Source organism: Peromyscus leucopus, chromosome 5, assembly GCF_004664715.2.
Source record: "Peromyscus leucopus breed LL Stock chromosome 5, UCI_PerLeu_2.1, whole genome shotgun sequence".
In the NCBI taxonomy this organism is placed as follows: Eukaryota; Metazoa; Chordata; class Mammalia; order Rodentia; family Cricetidae; genus Peromyscus; species Peromyscus leucopus.
This window is the reverse complement of record NC_051067.1, coordinates 56,776,528-56,797,511: the sequence shown is the minus strand read 5'-3', so window position 1 is coordinate 56,797,511 and position 20,984 is coordinate 56,776,528. Positions and strand designations below refer to the sequence as shown.

Genomic DNA, 20,984 nt, shown 5'->3' with positions numbered 1-20,984 from the left:
CCTTGCTGTCAGTTGTTACAGATCACACCACAGGTATGAGACACTTCTGAATTTGGATTTCCAAAGTGAGGAGGCTGACACTTACATCAGAATCCAGGATTAACCAAATTAATGAAGACATTTGCTATTTGCTTTACTACTGTATCCAGAAGATGGGTATATGGTCAACTATCTGCAATACCATGGTGACTTCTGATTCCACTGTGTCTTTTAAGATCACATGACTCACAAGATAAACTACTGTCCTTTCTTACTCATCAACAAATTTCAAAAAGATTTGGTATTTCCTTAACCATTGTAAGTTTTGCACAATACCCCCTTAGCTAAATTCTCATGTTCCAGTGGATTGCCCGTCCCCACAAGATATCAACCAGGCAAGAAATGTTTTGGGTTATTATGTGTGTGCTTTTTTTTTTTTAATTGTATAATTCATTTATACAAAGAAATCATTTGATTGATCTATTTACAGCCTTTTCCAATTTTCATTTCCACTGGAGATATATTTCACATGATGGTTAACAATGACTTGAACTGATTGCCAGTATAGATCTGGGCTAACACGGAACCTCAGTCCTCCTCCCTCCTTTAAAGAGCATGACCCCATTTAAACACAAAGACTTTGCAATGAAGAATCACCAGCTTTTTTTTTTTTTTTAAGTGAAGAAAACCAACCAGAATTAACCTAATATGGTCAAATTTCCAACACATTTTACAGTTTCTTTTCCAATTCAGTATTTGCAGGTATGAGAAACCAAAGCAAATACAGTTCACACCCCCTCTGGCCTTCTACAACTTCCTACGCACCCTCTAGCCAGGCTTTTCCTGTCTCCGCTCCTCTGGTTCAGTCAGACATTTTTACTCTAGGCTAACTCCTTTCCCCGTCCTTCTCTTCACTATTCCAGTCTCCTGCCTTCTCTCTTGCTTTCCAAACAACACCAAAACTTTCACCAAAGTCCTTCTTGTGGTTTCTTTCAGTAGTCTAGAACATACTAAGTCATTTCATGGGTCTTTACTACCCCAACATGATACACTGTAAAAATGCAGTTTTCTTAACTGGCTCAACAGTATGGCTTGGTTTCACTTAGTAAAGTTAATACGATTAAAACACACACACACACACACACACACACACACACACACACACACACACGCACACTTTAATCAGGAGGAAAAACTTTAAGGACATGCCAATTTAAAAAAAGGCATCAATGTAAAAAAATAAAAGCAAATACTAAAAACTACTTTATAATAAAAAATTAAATAGTTGGCAGAATAAATGAATGAAAAATGAGGAATGTGCAGTGAAAAACTGATAGAAGGCATTCCAGTTGATAAAAACGGAAAACACACCAAGCTGTAGGATTGTTTTCCAAGGAAGCAGTGCTTCACTGTAAATACTCAAATATTTCAAACTCAAAAATCTTCCATGTAGATTGTAGGTGTCATTATTGAAAGTTCATTCATCATTTGAGATTTAACAAGGAACACTGATAGAATTTCAGCATTTACAAAACTTTTAAGTTTGACAAATACTGTAAATCTCACATTTGGTTGGAACTGGAAAGTCACAGTGAACCTATAGCCAGGCCAACACTAGTTTCATACATATTTCTTCTGATACCAAATACCAGGTTGGTATGTTCCAAATAATCCATGAAAACACCCCTTTGAACTCTGCAATTTAACAGTAATCTGTGTATCTTTAGCTGCCATTAACAACGAAGACAACAACAATAACAGGAGGGGAGGGAGGGGGAGAGAGGAAGAGAGAAACCCAAACCAAGAACACATTAGAGCTGGCACGAGTACCCAGGATGCTCCCATTACAAGAACACTGTACAAATTTATAAATAAACAGCCTCCCACCAGAGAGCACACATTTACACCAGAGTCTCTTTTCTGCCGCCGCCTGACTGGGCTCTGTCCCTTGCTCTTCGTAAGCCAGGCTGGCCTCGAGGTGCCTTCTCGCTCTTGGCGTCTTCGGCCGTCTGGACACTGGAGCCACATTCCAGCACACTTTCATCGTCTACCTGAGTGAACCCGGGCACCACGGACGACCTTCGCTGGGCTTGGAGATTGCCAACCGATGGGTTGTTCTCCTCGCACTCCTCGTGGAGCTCCGGCAGGCCCTGCAGCTCCAGGGGGCTGGCAGCCCGCTGGAAAGGGGTGACGGCAGTACGGATGCAGTTGACCCATTGCTGCTTATGGAACACGTCGTTGGCTTGTAGTGTGTGGGACTGGCCTGGAGAGGGGTCCCGGAAGCGGACTCTAAAGATGTTTTTAGCTGACGGGAGAAAAAAGGAATCAAGACTAAGAAAGTAGTCATGCAGTCTTAAGGAAAGTTTTTGTGTTTATGTGACACACACACTCTTAAAGACAGCCTCTAGCCAGAGGTCCCTGACCAACTCAATTTTGTGCCAGTACATGACTGGGGAATGGTTTAATTCCCAAAATTCTTAAGGGTCAAATCTAATTTCATTTAGGCACACTTGTTTCTTCTCTCTGGTGGTGTTTTTGAGATGGGTCTCCCTCTGTAGCCCAGGTTGGCTTCAAATGTGTGGCTGTTCTGCTTCAACCCGCCTCTCCCCATCTAATCTGGCTCCTCTGTGTAACTGTTCTAGAACTTCTAGCTTACCTTTGTCTGAGTTGCCAAAGGCCCCTCGGAAGGAACCACCCATGCGCACATCCCCATCCTGCAGGTCTTCCAGCACCAGCTCCTGCACTGGGATGGGCTGCCGGTAAACCTGGTAGGAGTGACGCTCATTTCGTGTGACAGGCCGAGTCAAAACCAAAATGTCTTGAAACAGGAAAATGTACAGTTTCTGCAGAAAGGAAGAAAAACCCAAAACTTCTTAAATAAGGAAGCTGATTGTTAAAGAACTGGACTTGACATTTAGAGTGTTCTGATTTCTCCTTTACAAATGTCATCATAAAACAGTGGTCTCAAGGCCATGCAGGCTTTACTTGGAGCACTCAAGCTCAGTCTCCCTAAAGTTCTTTTCTTTCATTGGGCTGCACTAGCAGGTTGGGCAACAGCTGAGTAAACACGATGTATCTCAAAGACCTGGAATCAGCAGAAACAGGTTTGAAACTCCAGTACTGTATGAATGCTGCTACAGTGTTCATGGTTCCGCTCTGTCTACACAAGCTAAGCCTTTACAGAACAATTTGGCCCTGTGATAGATATCAGATAGGCTGGATTTCAACTTTTTCTTAAAGAACCCCTAACTTATAAATGCAACTTTTGGAAAGCACATATAAAACAAAAAATATCATTCCTGACTCCTTATCCAGAAGGTTCTTTTGTAATTAATATTTAAAAAATAAAATTGCTTTTATTTAATCTGCTGCAGAATTTGAGTGTTGCTAAAACCACTAGCATCACTATAAAACACTCATTTCCTGAGGTGTGTGTTTATGAAGCATGGACAGGAGACCCCAGCCACACACATTGGCTTGCAGTTCACAACTGGATACGAAGGATTCCTGGCCGAGGCATTTCAGTTTTATTTATTCTGCAACTACAGAACCAAATGCTTGCTTTACCAAAACTGGTCATATAAACAATCAGGAACCTTCCTGCAAGCAGCGGGTTTATTTTTATAAACCTGCCTCATAATTTATGTGTGGAAAATTAAGCAGGCTGGGAAGAGGAAAGTAATGGCTTCCTCCTGGTTCGTATTTGAATCCACTCACATGGCCGCTTTTATTCTTCAGCTCCCCATGGCACAGCAGCACTTTGCTAGCTTCAATCCTGGGGTCCTTCTGCTTCTCATCCAGGTATTCCAGCTTGTCGATGTAATACTGGCATTCGGATTCACCTTTCTTCAAGTTGATATCAGAAAGAACCCCTTGTATTATCAATACCTAAAAATGATGAAGAAAATAAAACGAGATGGAGCAATTGCTGTATATCAACCTCCCTCCTCCCTCCGTCCAGAGCAAACATTCACACAAAAGGACAGGGTCTAAAGTGGGAAGGGACGCAAGAAATCAATCAGTCAGACTCTTCATTATTCATATGAGGAATCAGTCCCAGCCATACTAGGTGACTAGTTCAAGGCCATCAGACAGTGGAAGGAACCAGAATAAAACTCAGTCTTTTGATGACATGAGATTTGAAAGTACCATGCTATGCTTTCCTAAGGTTATTGATGCTAAACTTGAAATAGTCATTTATTACTTACTGCTTCCTCCAGAAGCTGAACATCAGGATGTTCTTTTGGAGTGTGTCTAAGGATTTCTTTTAACAGTAAAGGGTATTTGACAAGGCGACTTCGAGGGATATCTAGGAAACTCCAAAGATCTAGTTTCCGACTGAAGGGAGACTCCAGACAGCGCTGGAGGAAGTCTTGGACTCTTGGGTCTTGTTTCTTCTGGTCCAGAAGAGCCTTGGCCGCCAGCTGGTTACTACAGTAGCCTTTGTAGGCATGCAGGCCTGGTAACTGGAGAGCAAAGACAAAGCGGGACACAGTGCCTTTAGGACCAGGTGCTCAACAGGCAGTGGCACAAACCACAAAAGACTCGGCTACTACTTCCAAGTCTCACTAGGATGTTAGCTGTTTGTGTTCCCAGTCATCCAAGTTGCTTCTATCACACTCCTCACAATCTTGACACCCTATGGGCCTGCTCCTTCTCCTGTGAAGTCATACACGTAGAAATGACCTTTGTCACTGAGTCCCCAGGAATCCTCCTTGAACAAGGCCCAGCATACAATAGGCACTCAAGCATGTCCATGAAAGATTGCAACAGATGATAAGCAGCATAGCATTATGGGAATTTTGCTCAATCAGGGATGTTATTTGTGAGCAGGTCTGTAACACAATCAAGCTCTGTATTTTTTTTTTTTTTTTACAAGATTATAAACTCTTATCACTACAACTTTGTTGGAGTTTAATGTCTTGTTTTTAGACTCTAGTGGTATGACCAAACTGCTCTGAGTGACGTCACAGGCTGCAGCACTGCTTGTTATATGCGATGACTTGCTTACCCAGTTCACGAGAATGTGACCGATCTGTTCCACTGTCCCGTCAGGCTTGGTTGCTTCTCCTATTCTTGCCAACAAATCTGAGTGTACAAGAGCAAAAAGAGCAATGATACACTTATTGAAAAAGAGCTGGTGAGTTCCACATTATTACTAACTTAAAATTACTTGTGTTAGTTCTATTCCGAGATGAACGGAAATGAAGAGCAAAGCTGACCTTCATGCAGAGGTATGTAAGCATCCAAATCGCCAAATATGTGTGTGAGTTCTTCTTCTGACATGATGGACAACTTTAACATGGGGTCATGGTAGGCCTATCGGAGGGGAAGAAATATATCACACAAAGACTGAGTGAAGAAACCACTTGAGCAACCTGTCGTTGAGTGCACCCCAGTAACTACATAGAAGGACACAGATTCTGGAGAGACACTACAGTTACGATCACCCCTAAAGGTTTACTAGTGGTCACCTTTGAAAAAGCCGTGTTTCAATCTTGAGTCAAAGATGTAAAACCCTTTTACTTTCCACTTCAAAGGTTAAGAAACCACGCTCTAGAAGCTGTGATATGTCATTTGTAAGGACTGGCGTGTGTAAAATGACTACTGACCTTTCTAGCAAGCTTGAGATCCTCGATTAAGTCCTGTTCGCCTCGGGACAATTCATATATTGCCTAAAAACACCCAGAAATAGCTGAAGTCAGAAATGAAAATGATGTAATTGACATTTACACTGCTTGATGTTTGGAACAGCTCTTTTTAAGAGACTTGGTCTGAAAATTCTAATTCAGGATGGACTCTCAAATACTTTTGCATTTTTTTTCTATCATTTATCTACTAGCTGTTGAATCTGATGAGCACCACCCACTATAAACTGTTATGGACTGGGTGGCTATGAATAATTGCTTAAATTCAAACAAACAAACTAGGCATCAGTTAGTTTCTATTTCTTCTGGCAAGACCTGTATTTACAGACTTTTTTCTTTCTTGGCATAACTCAATAAATACGGTCTGAGTACTGAGTGCCGGCATACCTCCTGACGTTTGATCTCTCGAGTGGTCAAGGACTCCTTCATACTGATGTCTAGCATCTCCGACCATAGCACACTACTTCTTCTCTTTGTGGGTGTTGGGACTGTAGACCTGCTGAATGACTTCTGGGCAGAGGCTGGGGATCTGTGGTCACCACGAAGGGTAAATGACTTAAAAGAGGCAAATGAAAGAGAAAATGAGATTTGGAGGCTACAACAATTATCTTGTATTAAAAAAAAATTAAAAAAAAATATAACACATTTTTGAGAATTTCTCAGTATGTAAAACAATCATTTAAGTTTTAACCTAACAGGTAAAACTACTTATCAACTCCATTTAGTTTTGGGGGAATGAAATGGTCTAAGAGGAGCCTTTGACAAAGGATCCAAGTGAACACAGCTTATACAAACACTAGTCTGGTAAGATATTCTCCGCCAGCAGATCAAAACCAAACACTGTGGTATAACAACGCAAACATGTTTGTACAGCTCAAAGGAAAACAAATTTCAGGCGTCCATAAAAGCGTGCTAAATACACTCCTCCTACCCACCCTCCTTTTACCTGTATGGTTTGACCAAAGCGCCTGACTGCTCCATTTCTGACGGGAGAGATTAAGTTTGCCAAGGATGTGACCCGAGCTAGAGGCCGAACTCTTTTATTGCTTGGCTCCTGGGAAAACAAAAGCAGATTACAATAAATATGTGTTGAGGTGTAATGATTTCATACAAGCCCAGACAAAATTAAACCCTCTTACAAAACAATGTTTGTATAAGACAAGGAGACAGGGAACTAAAAAAAATGACTGCTGTTCTTCACATTAAACTAGAACAATACCAAATAACAATAGCTTAAGGAAATCAACATTTCATCCCTGTCCCAGGATTATGTGATTCCATTCTTAACTACTTCAGTTGGAGAACAACCTTTAAACATGTCTGACACTGAAATGGGTCAACAAATGCTCAAGCCCAGGCAGAGGGGAGGTTCAAAGGACTCCTAGGCTTGGACAGGCCTAGAATCCTGGCTCCAGCTCTTGTAATGGCACAGCCAGAGCCTCGCTTGTCTGGGCTAAGAACCAGCAGAGCTTTTAAAACAGCAAGAACATAGCAAACATGCATTAGCATTCATGCAATGCAGAACTTCACAAAGCTAGTATGAGATACATGGGACACATCATCAGATGACGTCACACAGTTACCGAAATAAAAGTGGATCTGCGGAGGGAGCATAAACTATTGGCATGTGGTGCCTTTGATAGGTGTCACACATGATAAAATAATTCTGGTGCGAATTCAGAAGGATATATAATGTAAATTATATTAAGATCACCAAGGCCAGGCATGGTGGTGTACATCTTTAATTCCAACACTTAGGAGGCAGACTCAGGCAGATCTCTTTGAGTTCAAGGCAAATTTGGTCTACAAAGGGAGTTCTAGGCCAGCCAGGGCTACAGAGACTCTGTCTCAAAAAATGATCATCATTAAGAAGTAATTGAAGAACATTTTCCCCCCTAAAAATTCCATGACAAGATCAAATTACTTTAAAAGAAAGGAGAAAGGAAATCAAATAAAAATAACCCTTATCATTAAGAACAAACAGGGAGAAAACTTTGAAAGTAGGTAGAAACTTCAATGAGTCAAACAGCCAAAGCAGCATGTTGGCTTCTAAGCTCCTGATGGGCACGCACGCACGCACGCACGCACACATGCACACACCAAAAAGGAACGCCAGTGACTGAAGAGACTTCAAAGAGAATTCAACTTTGGAGGCTTTAAGAGGCAGAGTTGTAAACCACTCCCTCCCTCCTCCAAATACCTAACTGCGAAGCAAACTTAAACTACAAAAGCACAATGAGCTGAAAAAGAAGCCTTTGAGACGTGTAGTAAAACGGCACACGCCGTACGACGAGGACATGTGTGAATGCCTTCGCCACACATCTGTGCAGACTGAGTGACACAAGTGTGTGCAGGGGCAGCTTGAGGCATTCCTTTCCATTTAGTAAAGACAGCACAAAGAGTCTCCTGTGTGAATGGAGATAGGATGACCTCACCAACAAGATCTGCCAATATGAACTAGACACGGAGCAGCTGCTGTGACTCCTGTCTTCTAGAGGTTAGCACCTCTTCCCTGGTCAAAGCATCAACATTTCACTGCCCAGTAAATCACCAAATATTTAATTTCCATTTGAGGGTCTTTGGAAAGGTGCACCTCCCAGGGACTGAGAAAGTAAAAGTCAATTCAGTGAAGAAGAAAGGGATTTTGATATTAGTGTATTAAATAAAATTATTGATTGATTCTTATCTTTATAAGATTATTGTAAAACTACTAATTTCTTGGTAATTAAAAGTTATGTCATGCTTAAAAAAAAAGCGGAATTATTATCATTATGATTATTACTGTGCTGAGGACTAGCCCAGGCCCCTGTGAGAGTCAGGCAGGCATCCTCTCACTAGACTTAGAGCATTTAGACTTAGGTAACTAAACATCATTTATTTAAAACACTTTTATACCACTATTACAGATTTTGCTTATGTATTTCTTTCGGCTGCACTTGGTGGTTAAACACATTCACAGTTCTTTAAAACTAACTACAATCTCCCCTCTTTACAAGAATATCACTATTCAGTCTGCCAAGTCTAAAATGCTTGGTAAGAAGTATATTATATTTGGTGGGGTTGGACAGAGGACTGCCAAGAATTCTGGGACAGCCTTGCCTAGCTTGGGCGACCTGAGAAAAAACAAAACAAAATAAAATAAAACATACAAACAAAAATGTCAAACATGGTGGAACAACCATTTGGGAACTCATATTCAAATAATAAAAAATTGTAATGAAGGGTAAAAGTGGAACACTGAAAATGGTCTACTGTCAACTTCAGGATATAGATACTATTTGAAGAAAAGATCATACATACAAGTTTTTGTGGAGAAGTGAAATGGATTAGGCACTCAAGAGTCACTAAAGAGGTATGGGCAGAAACCTGTATCTTTAGAAACATGGGTTATTAATTTGGGCTGTGTAAATTATAAGCAATAGTTTTTCTTCTACAGGCCCAAGAGAGGTACTTTAGTTATGTAGATTTCTTAAGGACACGTGCATCTGTATCATAAGACTGTTGTTACACCACATTCACCTCTCCCCACAGACAGGACTCAGAAGGGATATTTGGAGGTGATGAAAGTACACACCCACAGGCACCCACACAGACACACAGTCAGACACCCCCTCCCCCACCCCCATCTCCAAAGGTAAGGCTTAATTATATATAATGGTGGTGATGGCAACTTCTTAGAGTGCTGGAAGCTTATTATAGTAAACATAAACAGCTTATAACCAGCCATGGACACTAACATCATCCACTCTCCCCTAATGACAGGCAGCCAATCTGGGAATCAAAGTAGCTACAAGGCTTACCCTCAAGGAACTTCTGTAGGCAACCTTTTGTGAGGGCTAAGTTCACTTGGAAGGGAAAAACATCTGCTCTCAGAAGTCTATGCTGTTTACTCAGGTTAATCTTTAATTGACTATCTAGTTTGGACAGCCAGTGCATCTATCACCTTAGGAAATCTGCCTAACCCTGGGCTTACTGAGTTACTGAGTTTTCACAATTCATCTCCACTCACTTTATGTCCTAAGATACTTTCTGAAGATCTATAAACAGAAAACTAAGTCTACTTTAAAGCTTAACTGGGATGTATCTTACTTATACACAGCAGCCTGGATGAAACTCTTTGGTGAACTTCTTATAAAGTTTTTTCCTAATGATGTCATTACAGGGCATATTTTAGAGTCAATCAAATAATACTTTAAAAAGTATGTGTCTTAGTTTATTCCTTTTGGATTGTTTATACATAATTTCTCATTTGGCAAGAACTTTAAAACAGAAAAACAAGAATAATTTTTTTTTTTTGAGAAAGATAAAGACAAGTTTTGATCACACAGTATTCTCTTTTACACTTAAGTCATTAAGGCTGTGTTGACAGTTCTAAAGCCTGGACCCCATTCCTGATGATTTTAGTGCTCCAATGAAAGGGCCAGGAAAACGGCCCATGTTTCACACTAACCAAAAAGGGTCAGCCTTGATTGCCCAAAAGATAGCTACTTTGAGTATTTTTAGTCATGGCATTGTATGAAGCATTCTCTTTGAAGAAAATGCTTATTCATTTTATAAAACCTAAGTACATAAGAAAAACTAAAACCAAACAAATAACAAAACTCATTATCAACCCCTAGATAAAGGCACACTTTCTGAAGATGGCAGTTTATACCCCAAACATAAGTATAAAAACAGCTTCCTTGAGACACAACAAACTGCTCATGTTTAAAATGCACAATTACATGTATTTTGTCAAAAACCATCACTATCATCAAGAGATTTGGTTAGCTGAACCCATAACCATTTCTACCACGTAAGCGATCAGGCAGCAGGGCACAGAGAGATACAATGCAGTGCCAATCAACTGTTAAGATTACATAAAATAATTTTCATAAATGTTCATAAAGACTTTCGAAAGCCAAAATGATTTCAAAGCAAGGCAGGCTGAGCATCAGTGTTCCATGGGCTTAAATCCTTTCAGGAGAAAAAAGGGCACAGAGCAAACTTAGCTACATGTGGGTCAGGCTTTACTCACTCACTGGCATTGAGAGGAAAATATTCTTATTTTTACTTCCTCCCTTAAAACAGTCCCTAAGACTTAGTAATGAAAGTTAAAAAAAAAAAAGCAACCCACAAAAGCACAACCATATCAAACATGAGAAATATGTTGACCCAGAGACGCATATACATTTTAAATCTTCTTTGTATGTAAGCTGTACCCAATCTAGCTATGTTATATACAAAAAAAAAAAAAAAAAAAAAAAAACAACAACCCAAAAAACACCCCCCCCCAAAAAAAACCAAAACCCCAACTGCTTAAGCTTAGACCAGTTCCTAAACACATTTCAGGCTTGCTTAAAAAGTTACGCATTTTAAGATTTAATACGATTAAAAGTTTCAAAGTTAAATCTTAAGGTCTTAGAAGTTCTGCGGAGTTGGAAAACATTCCTTTGGTCTGTTTCTCTTACCTCCTGCTCCCTGAAGGGCTGGTTATTAACATCTAAGACCCGGATCGTCCTTTTAATGGGCAGGAGACCTCCGATCTCATCATGAGCCACCATGCTTTACAAGTGTCCCTTCAAACCTTTCGGGTTAGTCCACCTGCGAGTCAGCCCCGCAGGGCAGCACCGCCGCCGAGGCGCCCCGGCTTTTCTTCCCAGTGCTCAGCCTGGCCCGGCAGCCATGCGCCCATGCCTCCTACCCGCCCTGGAGCTCCGTGCTTCTGCAAAGGCAGCGAGCACGCACGCAGACCTCAGGACTCCGGGGCGGGGCCAGGCCTCACGTGACTCCAGATAACAGCCGCAGGGGCGCACCTAGGCTGCGGCCAGAGCTGGGCAGGTTGCTCTGAATCAAAAAAGGCCAGCAACTTGTACAGGAAGCGCTGAAGCCCACAGGAGGCCGCGGGAACGCCAGAGGAACCGACCTCAGTTACTTCTCTAGCATTTAGTTACAGACAGGGACCCTTTTCTCTAAAACTAATGCCTTGGAAAGACCTGAGTACAGGTTAAAAAAGTATGTAATAAAGAGTTCTTCTGGGCTTAAAAACTACGTAGTAAAGAGCCTAGTTACCCCACAGTGCAGGCGCATGCACGACTGTAAATGTACCCGCCTCTTAGAACGTGGTTCCCATGAGGGTCAGAGGGAGGGAGGGAGCATGGGGGCAGATAACAGGGTAATGGGAGAGGCATGTCTGAAAATGCCACAGTGAATCCGTTACTTTGTGCAGTGAAGAGGAGCTAATGAAAATCAAGTGAAAAACTAAAGTAGTTCCTGCGCCGCCCCCCCCCCCAAGGGAATATGTACAGCTCGCTCTATTCCTGCTGAAATGCCCCGGTCCTAGTATACTGGGCTAGTTAAGATTTTCAGGCTCAGAATGTCTGTCATCAGACATTTCTGTTTTAAAAAATTTAAGAACTTGGTGTGAGACATTTTATGCCATGAAAACACACAACAGGAACCTTTCCTAAACTTATTTATTTATTTTTGGTTTTTCGAGACAGGGTTTCTCTGTGTAGTTTTGGGGCCTGTTCTGGAACGTGCTCTGTAGACCAGGCTGGCCTCGAACTCACAGAGATCAGCTTGAGTGCTGGGATTAAAGACGTGCGCCACCGCCACCTGGCTTCCTAAACTTATCTTGATGTGGCACTAATAGCGTCAAGACTCGCTGCCAAAGCCTTGCATTTTACAAGGGAAGAAATGGGCCCCTCCTGAGGGAGGTGAAGTCACACAGGAGAGGCAAGCCTCTGACTTTGCCAAGACTTTCCTTTATGGAAGGGCACTATTTCTCAAGGTTGGACCTAAGATGAAGTGGACTTTCTTCTGTATTTGTTTTGCAGAGCAGGCTCATCTTAATTCTAGTAATTTGCAAAGTTCTTTTTCTTAGTATTTACAAGCATAAAATCAGTCTTGTATGAAAAAGGCACCATTCTAGATACTTGGGTGATAAAATGTAGGCTTTGTAGCTGAGATCCCATGGTGTAAAGGCGGGCCACATGAGGAGGCATGGATGGATAAAAGGAAGTTTTTGCAGGTTCCAAGAAAGCTGTGCTGCTAGCAAGTACCACTTGGGGCAACCCTCTGACCTCACCATGGGTGGGAAAGCTCCCTGGGGGGGGGGGAGTTTGAAGGTGGTGTTTCTGTGGGGCCTTGAATGCCATATTGCATCACACAGGTTTGAGTAAGAGTATAAAAATGAGGGACAGACTCTTACAAGGCCACAGGCTAAGGACAGATAGATGCCTTTGCTGTGAGCCAGGCTGCTAACGTCTGTGTGTCTGGAGTTGAAGGTGGCTAAAAGTTGACTGGGAAAACAAGGCAAGACTCACAAGGCAGTACCAAGAACTTTGCCTAAGGTTGGGGCAGTGGGAAAGAAAAGGATACATGCAAGATGTCCAAGATTTTAAACACATGAATAACTGTTTCACAAGTAAAGCCATTTTCCACGAAAATCCTAAAGTTCATTTTGATACACTGCATCTGAAGAACAGGGAACACACAAATGTTCACAAGAACAGGAGAATACACAAGTGTTCACAAAAACAGAACACAGCAGCAGAACAGCGTGTTCACTAGAACAGAAGAACACGCAGTGAAGCTATTTAGTATTTGGGACTTAGAAAAGAGGTTTGCATAGATTTACTTTGGAAAAGTCTGGATGAAAAGAACACAGGCCAAGTGGTACACCACCAGAGGATCGAACACCAAAGGAAAGAGAATTCTGCACACGGAGCGAGAGAAAGCAGGGGAATGCATGGTGTTAACCACAAGCAGGCGTTAAAGAAGGAAGGAGAAGATCCCCAGATCTTTAATGAGAATCTCAAGTGATCTGTCAGGAGGACAGAGGTAAACCCTGGGAGATGAAGAGTGAGGAGAAAACGGTGAGCAGTACTGCTAGTGACGATCTCAATTGACTCACCAACTGACAGCCCCGTGCCCCCTCATCCGGAAGGGCCACTGCTATCCCTGAGGCCACCAATGTGGTTTTTATGACTGGGTCTCACTCTGCAGCCATGGCTGGCCTGGAACACAGTGTGTAGATCAGGCTTGTCTCTGCCTCCTGAGTGCTGGATCACAGGCCTGGGCTATCACATCCAGGCAAACACGAGTTTCTCACAAGATGACGCATCTGGCTGTTTTGAACTTTTAAACTTTTGAGTGGTGGACACTATTATATTCTGTCATCCACTCTTTGTTACTTGGTTACATCTGGGTGACATGTGTCATATGCTTGGCTTTAAAGCTGGATAGCTTTTTGTATAAGATACTTCTTTTTATACAGCACTCTTCGAGGTGCCTGGAGATTGTGGACTTTCAGGTAAGGTCAAAGGTCTGCTTAAATTCTTCGAGCTAGTACAAATAGTATAGGCCAGAACCCACTGAGTAGTCTGCTCCTCTTAGCTTCATCAGTTAAAAAACAATGCAAGGGAGGCCAATACTATGGGCACACAGTCTCATGAGGGACTAGAGGATGCAGTGCAGTAAGAGTTAGGAAAGAGACTGCCAGGGAGTTCTCATGGGTCTCTTACCCAATGTCTTCTCGAAACTGTTTTCCTACTTAGTTGTTTGAAGTATGGCCAAGATAAGGAGGGGAGAGGACAGCTTTCACTTCCCTCTTTCAGCTGGACACCCAAGAGGTAAAGGCACAGGCCTCAAACAGAACGTTTACATAAAGCAAATAGGACCTAGCAGTAACAGACCAGTTTAAAAACAAAACAAAAACCCTTGGCTCACTCTAGTCTCATTTTCAATGTGCAGGTCTGTGGGCAAGACAATTAGGAAACACCCCAAAGGCACAATGTACACACGCACATATTCACCTGGCACAGACTACTAACCCACTCTCTTCCGTTTACTCGGGAAACTGAAAAGGGTGACGAAGAACAGGAGGCCCTTTATGGTCCTACCCTGTGCTTTAGCTCTATGCATGCAACTTTATTCCACAATGCTACAAAACACCAATCACTGCCATCATCTTAAAGACTGGGAAGACGGGCATTCAAATTTAAGCAATTTGTCCAAAGGAGTCTGGTGACTTAGTGCCTGGGGAGAGTTGAACTGGTTTAACTTTGTTATAGTGTACCTTTCAGATAAGGGAACAGACATAAAAACTTTAGCATATGTTCTGGTATCTATAAAGTGTCCAGAAAGCATCATCTACAATTCAGTTCCATACTGATGTTCATTTAATAATTGTCAATATCTTACAGAGAAGGAGACCATAGGCAAAGGCCAGCACATTAGGTGACTTACAATAACAGGGTAGGCACAGAAAATTCTAGTTGTTGAACTTTAGGAGAGGTCTCATTTCAACCAATGCTAGTGCCGTATCAGGCCGCTGACGGCCAGTATTTCACAGCTCTTTACTGACGGCACCACGGAGGTACAAGCTGGTTTAACTTTCCTTGTATGGGAAAGAAGACTTGTAAATTAAAACTTAACAGTGAGTTATCTAAAAATAACGCATTCTGGTAAACAGGATCAAGTTTCTGATAAAATTCCTGGTTTCCAAGACCCTGGTTTAGTTATAGTCTTTGTTCTGCCTGGATAGAGAGGGCAAAGAGAAAGGCCATGCCGTGTCCTCTCTCTCCAGAAAAGGGACTGTTAGGCTGTGCTTACATCCCTCCTACATTTAATGTTAAAAACAGAGTCAAGAAGTAAACTCAACCTTGAAAGTAACCACTACTTTTTGCAGTAGAGACTGTTGCCATTTTCTTTTATCTGAAGGAAGCAATTGGCAAGTTGGTGAACATTCACAGGCCAGCCAAAGACCAACTAAGTTCTCTGCTGCCCTCTACAGGAAGTATTGTGAAATGCAGGGGCAACCTGCTTTTCTGAACTTGGTAATCATGTATGGGTTGTTATACAGATGATTACATAAACAAGTTTTTCATTTGAAGAAAAATATGGAAGACAATTAAATTTATACCTTCGGCCTCCATGTGACTTATGTGTCTATATTACTAAACATATATTTAAATATTGTATAGTGTATGAAACACATTCCACAGGTCACAAGAAATACTTTAGGACCTTTTTTAAATGTAAGGAACTATTTCATTTTAAAACTCCAGAGTTAAAATCACAAACATCTATTATTTAATCTAAGTTAAATATAGATAAGTTAAAAATAATGTTTGAAACTTATCTTACTTAAAAAGGAAGCACTGAAGTATGAATAAGCTACAAACAAAAACGGGCAGATGTATGATGAATGAGTAATGAAGTTATTTGTGGATTTTGTTTTCAAAAATCACTGGATTCAAAAATTGAGTGTAAGCCTGGTGGTGGTGGCAGACAACTTTAATCCCAGCACTCGGGAGGCAGAGGCAGGCGGATCTCTGAGTTCAAGGCCAGCGTGGGCTATGGAGTGAGTTCCAGGACAGGCTCCAAAGCCATCTCAAAAAACCAAAAAAAAAAAAAAAGGGTATCCAAGCTTTAGTAAGAACTTTGGTTCAGGAAAAAGCTCAGCTGAAATCAATTAAGTGCTATTACACAAAACAGTCCACAAGATAAAGAGTTTGTATCTCGCTCTTTGCAATGACAACACAAATAGCAAAGGAAATGGGTACATATGCTATTAGTGGTGACTTTGTCTCAAATACACAGGATAATAACAATTTCCAGTAAAACGCGTGTCCTCTCTTACTCGTTTTGAAATCTTTTATAATTCTGTATGTATGATACTTGTGTGCTCCCAAGTACGGGTGCAGAAGTCAGAGGACAGCTTTGGGGATTAGTTCTCCCCTTCCACCGTGGGTTCTGGGGATCAAACTCTGTCATCTGGCTTGAATGACAAGTGCCTTTACTTCCTGAGTCATCTTGCTGGCCCAGGATCTCTTCTTATGCACCAGGATGCTGGATTTCTCCCATTTTCTCTGAGCCTTGCTCCAGGGTCCCAACCGGACCCAGGCTGCTGTGTCTTCAGCCTAGACTCTTGATTCTGCTCGCTCCTGTTTCAGCCCCAGCTTCCTCCCAGCATCGTGTCCCACCGCACTATGTATTCCTTGCCATCCGCTGTGCTTCCTAAATGCTGCTGTGTGCAATGTGTGCATGGGCTCCGAGGAACAGACGCCGCCGCGGAGGGCACGGACTAATGGCACAACAGGAGCTGGGGGAGAGTTCCTTGAGAAAACAATTCTGTGGTGTACTTTACATGGCTCTTCAATGTGCCCAGGCAAGAACGACTCTGCCTAGTGTGGTCATTGGCTTAATTACCCACATTGCATGCACACTCTCCTGTCTCATTACTCCATCCTATTGCCTGTGGTGAACAGATCTCAAGACAGACCGCCTGTCAGTGAGGGCTCATTTCATGGGGGGACCTCAGGCTAGGACACCCAGGGATACAGCGGTGGTAAGGACTATAGGGCTGGATTGAGATGAGGTACTGCTGATGGCTTATAAAAAGTGGTGACAAATGATTAGAGTTGCAGAACTGGCTTTTTAATAATTTTTAAGAGCCCCAAATAAATATGTGGCAGATCCTTCCTAGTGTTTTCGGAATCATGGTGGCAACAAGCAACTTCCGAGACCTTACACTTCAATCTCTCCATTTAGGCTAAGATCTGAAGCAGTACTGCACTCTAGGAATGGACAGAGAATAGCCATTAGCCAAGGAACTAACCGGGCATGGTGGTCTCCTCTATAAACACTCTACTTACGAGTGCTTCTGATGGGACTATGGTGAATGACAGCAGATCATGGTAAACTTAGGTGTTATTTCTTACTTCATCCATTGTGCAAAACGCTCAATTACTGAGACAGATCCTTTGGCATTTGGTCTATGACTGTTAGTGTGGTCTGTGTTCCTGTGACCTCCATTCGTATGGATGACCACAAGCAGGTTTTTTTTTTTTTTTTTCCCGAGACAGGGTTTCTCTGTGTAGCTTTGCGCCTTTCCTGGAACTTACTTGGTAGCCCAGGCTGGCCTTGAACTCACAGGGATCCACCTGCATCTGCCTCCCGAGTGCTGGGATTAAAAGCGTGCGCCATCACCACCCGGCTAGCAGTTAGTTTTTATGAGGGAAGGACAGCAGTCCATATTTTCTTTCATGTTCTTAGGTTGTTAACTGTTCTGTTGTTTGCCACAGACTTTGCAATGACCTTGACAGTCCACACATTTGGTTAGTCTACTATGCCAACGGCATCAATATTAAAAAGGCTTAGTAGCCACCTGTGGCCGGTGCGAGAGCTAGCCCTGCCCCTCACCAGCTGTAGCACACCAGAGTGAACCCTGCACCTCACCTGGGCAGCATACTAGAGCTGACTGACCCTTTTGGTGGGGGTGTAGGTGAGCTGGCCCCGAGGGAAGAGCAGGAAAGCTGGTCCCACCCCTGCCTCATATGTCATGTGGTAGCATGGATGAGGGAAAGATCCCCCCCCCCCCGCCCCTGTGCCACCAGAGGCAAGTGAGAGAGCTGGTCCCAGGGGCATGAGAATAAGAGAGCTGAGCCGGGCGGTGGTGGCGCACGCCTTTAATCCCAGCACTTGGGAGGCAGAGGCAGGCGGATCTTTGTGAGTTCGAGGCCAGCCTGGGCTACCAAGTGAGTTCCAGGAAAGGCGCAAAGCTACACAGAGAAACCCTGTCTCGAAAAAACAAAAAAACAAAAAAAACAAACAAACAAACAAAAAAAACGAGAATAAGAGAGCTGGTCCTGCCCCTCACCAACTGCAGCGCTCAGGAAAGTGGGCCCTGCATCTCACCTGGGCAAAATAGTAGAGCTGGCCCCGAGGCCGTGAGAGCAGGCCTCAGGGGCCATTTTTAAGTTCGAATCATGTTCTATTGTATGTATGTATCATTTCTTTATCCTTTTTACTCCTCATTACGGTGTAGCAATTGGAAGGTACTGGATTATATAGCCTCTCCCCTTAATTCTGTTAACTTGGTGTGTTCACTGACTGGTTTTCATTTATTGCGCCTACTTTGTACTCTAGGAGTGAGACCCACATAGCTATTATTCTATGTAACCCTTTTAATATGGGACTGAACCTACTTGGTTAGTACCTTGTTGCTGAGATGCTACAGATCATATTTATAAGATACTGGTTTATCATTTTTTTTCTTGTACTATCTTTAGCTTTGGTATCGGTGATTCTGGTTTCAGAATGAATTAGGGAATATTCCTTTCCTTTCTCTTTCAATCTTTCTTTCTGGGGAGTTTGAGAAGGACTTGTGTGGTGATATTTTATTTGTACTTTGATAAATAAAGCTTGCCTGGAGATCAGGGGAAAAGGCCAGCCATTTTAAGTAAACAAAGAAGTCAGGCAGCACATACCCTTAATCCCTTAGCAGGCAGGGTCTCTGTGTGTTCAAGGCCACACTAGGGAACAGAGCCAAGTGTGGTGACACATGCCTTTAATCCCAGTACCAACCATAGAGACCTGGAGGTCTGTACAGACAGACAGTGACAAGGAAGTGATGTAGCTGGGCTAAGAGCCAATGAGAAGGCAGAAAAGCAAGGCAATAAAGGTGTGGGCAGACAGGAAGTAACTTACTTTTGATAGCTGCAGAGCTGGAGAGGTAAGGTTGGTGGCTATCACTATTTCCCTGATCTCTAAGGCTTTCACCCCTATGATGTGGCTCCGTGTTTTTTATTTAATAAGACCATTTAGAAATTCGTCTAGAGACCTATGATAGTTCTTGAAACACTGAGGATAATTTATCAGTGAAACTGTCTTGTTCAGGGGGTTCAGCTCAGTCTTCTTACTGGTCATAGGCATGTCCCGCTCTTCTCACTGCTGTTTGGATTGGTATGTCTCTAAGCACCTGTTATCTGTCTAACTTCTCATAGTGCTGCTATAACAATGCTTTTGCCTTAATATAACTGCTAGTAATACTGGTTTCTCAGAACAGCATCAGTCTTTTATTTAACTTCTGTTTGGCTAAGAACCATCACTTTCTTGTATCTATCCCCAGGTTTTCTTTACTTTCATCGCTGGCACTGGCAGTTGGCTTTACTTTATGGACCTTGTCACAGAGAAGTAATATTCTATATTTTACAAGGTGGCAGAGATAGAGGAGTTATATCAAAAGGCAGATGGCACAGGCCATTTACCAATTGAGAGTGATTACATCACTAGCTTTAACATGCCAGCTCCCTTCAAACTATTCATATGTATGACTAGGAATATTGTCAAATTACTTACTATGGTTCCAAGAAGTCATTTTTCAAAAGAGGTGTTTGGATGTTAAGTTGAAAGCTGCCAAAACACTATTTTCATTCAAAATGATCATGATGTTTTAAAAATAATTTTCATTTATGTATTATATTATGAATAAAGCATATAATTCATTCTGATTAATCCCAAAATGGCAGATATACTAAACTCAGAATGTAATCCCTGATATACCTTTAAACTTTTAAAAGATCCAGGCTCCTACATATGAACATCACAAAAAGAACTAAACATTCACATAGCTAAAAATGTTTTTAATCACCTCTTCTACTTAAAGAACACTTCCATAAAAATGCAGTTCAGCATTGCTCACCCTAGAGCCTTCCTTAGTAACAAAGTCAATGGCTACTTCTGACATAAAGTCAAAAGAAAAAGGTGAGTTTACAGTTGGTAGCAATATAGAGGTGAGAAATGCCTTTAAAAAAACAAAGCATGGGGCTGGAGAGATGGCTCAGAGGTTGAGAGCACTGGCTGCTCTTCCAGAGGTCCTGAGGTCAGTTCCCAGCACCCACATGGTGGCTCACAACCATCTATGATGAGATCTGGTGCCCTCTTCTGGCCTGCGGGCATACATGCAGGCAGAACCCTGTATATATAATAAATAAATAAATTTTAAAAAACAACAACAAAGCATGTACCCTTTAGAAATAATACAGACGAGTAAGGTTCTTTCATAACACACACACATATATATGTGGTATAATTTTATCTGAAGAAACATAATGAACAATCACAGTTATAAAATAAAATAGATGATAATGTTCAACATGAAAATTCAACTACCATCAATATTAAATTCTTAATACAAGATGTCCAAAATCAAAACGCATAACCCAATGATCATACTATCTACTTAAGATCATCTGACTTTTATGACTTCATACATTCATCTGTCAGGTGTTTTCTGATCACTGACTATACATCAGGCTATGTGGCTCAGTTATTGAACATAAAGGTAAATAAAGTAAAACAGACCCCAGCAACAGGACAGGTATCAAATAATACACATTAATTACATTTAACAAAAACAAAAAGAGGGAGCTGCTAGCAGAATACCATTTTTAATGTTTTTGTTTTTTTTCTAGTGAGAATGCCATATTCCAACCCAGTGGTTTTCTATTCTGGCGACTTAAGAAAAAATCATTTGGACAGACAAAAAAAAAGCAAACCTCACTCTCCAAAAGCAGGTCCACATCACCC

The 20,984-nt window shown here is 41.9% G+C and overlaps 1 protein-coding gene across 2 annotated transcripts in view; it reads right to left on the bottom strand.

Moving 5' to 3' along the window:
- Positions 1-384: 384 nt before the first annotated feature.
- Positions 385-20,984, bottom strand: part of Net1 (neuroepithelial cell transforming 1) — a 32,609-nt gene continuing 12,009 nt past the window's right edge. Inside the window, exons 1-10 of one of the 2 annotated variants that reach the window (XM_028891125.2) lie at positions 11,078-11,348; positions 6,574-6,681; positions 6,015-6,182; positions 5,592-5,654; positions 5,202-5,298; positions 4,991-5,067; positions 4,188-4,445; positions 3,697-3,867; positions 2,636-2,822; positions 385-2,284 (exon numbers count right to left, since the gene is read on the bottom strand). In XM_028891125.2, coding sequence (XP_028746958.1) covers positions 1,881-2,284; positions 2,636-2,822; positions 3,697-3,867; positions 4,188-4,445; positions 4,991-5,067; positions 5,202-5,298; positions 5,592-5,654; positions 6,015-6,182; positions 6,574-6,681; positions 11,078-11,170 — 1,626 coding nt within the window. In that variant the 5' untranslated portion in view covers positions 11,171-11,348 and the 3' untranslated portion in view covers positions 385-1,880. Of the gene's footprint in view, positions 2,285-2,635; positions 2,823-3,696; positions 3,868-4,187; positions 4,446-4,990; positions 5,068-5,201; positions 5,299-5,591; positions 5,655-6,014; positions 6,183-6,573; positions 6,682-11,077; positions 11,349-20,984 lie in introns of those variants that run through there. The other variant, XM_028891116.2, reaches the window with a different exon arrangement.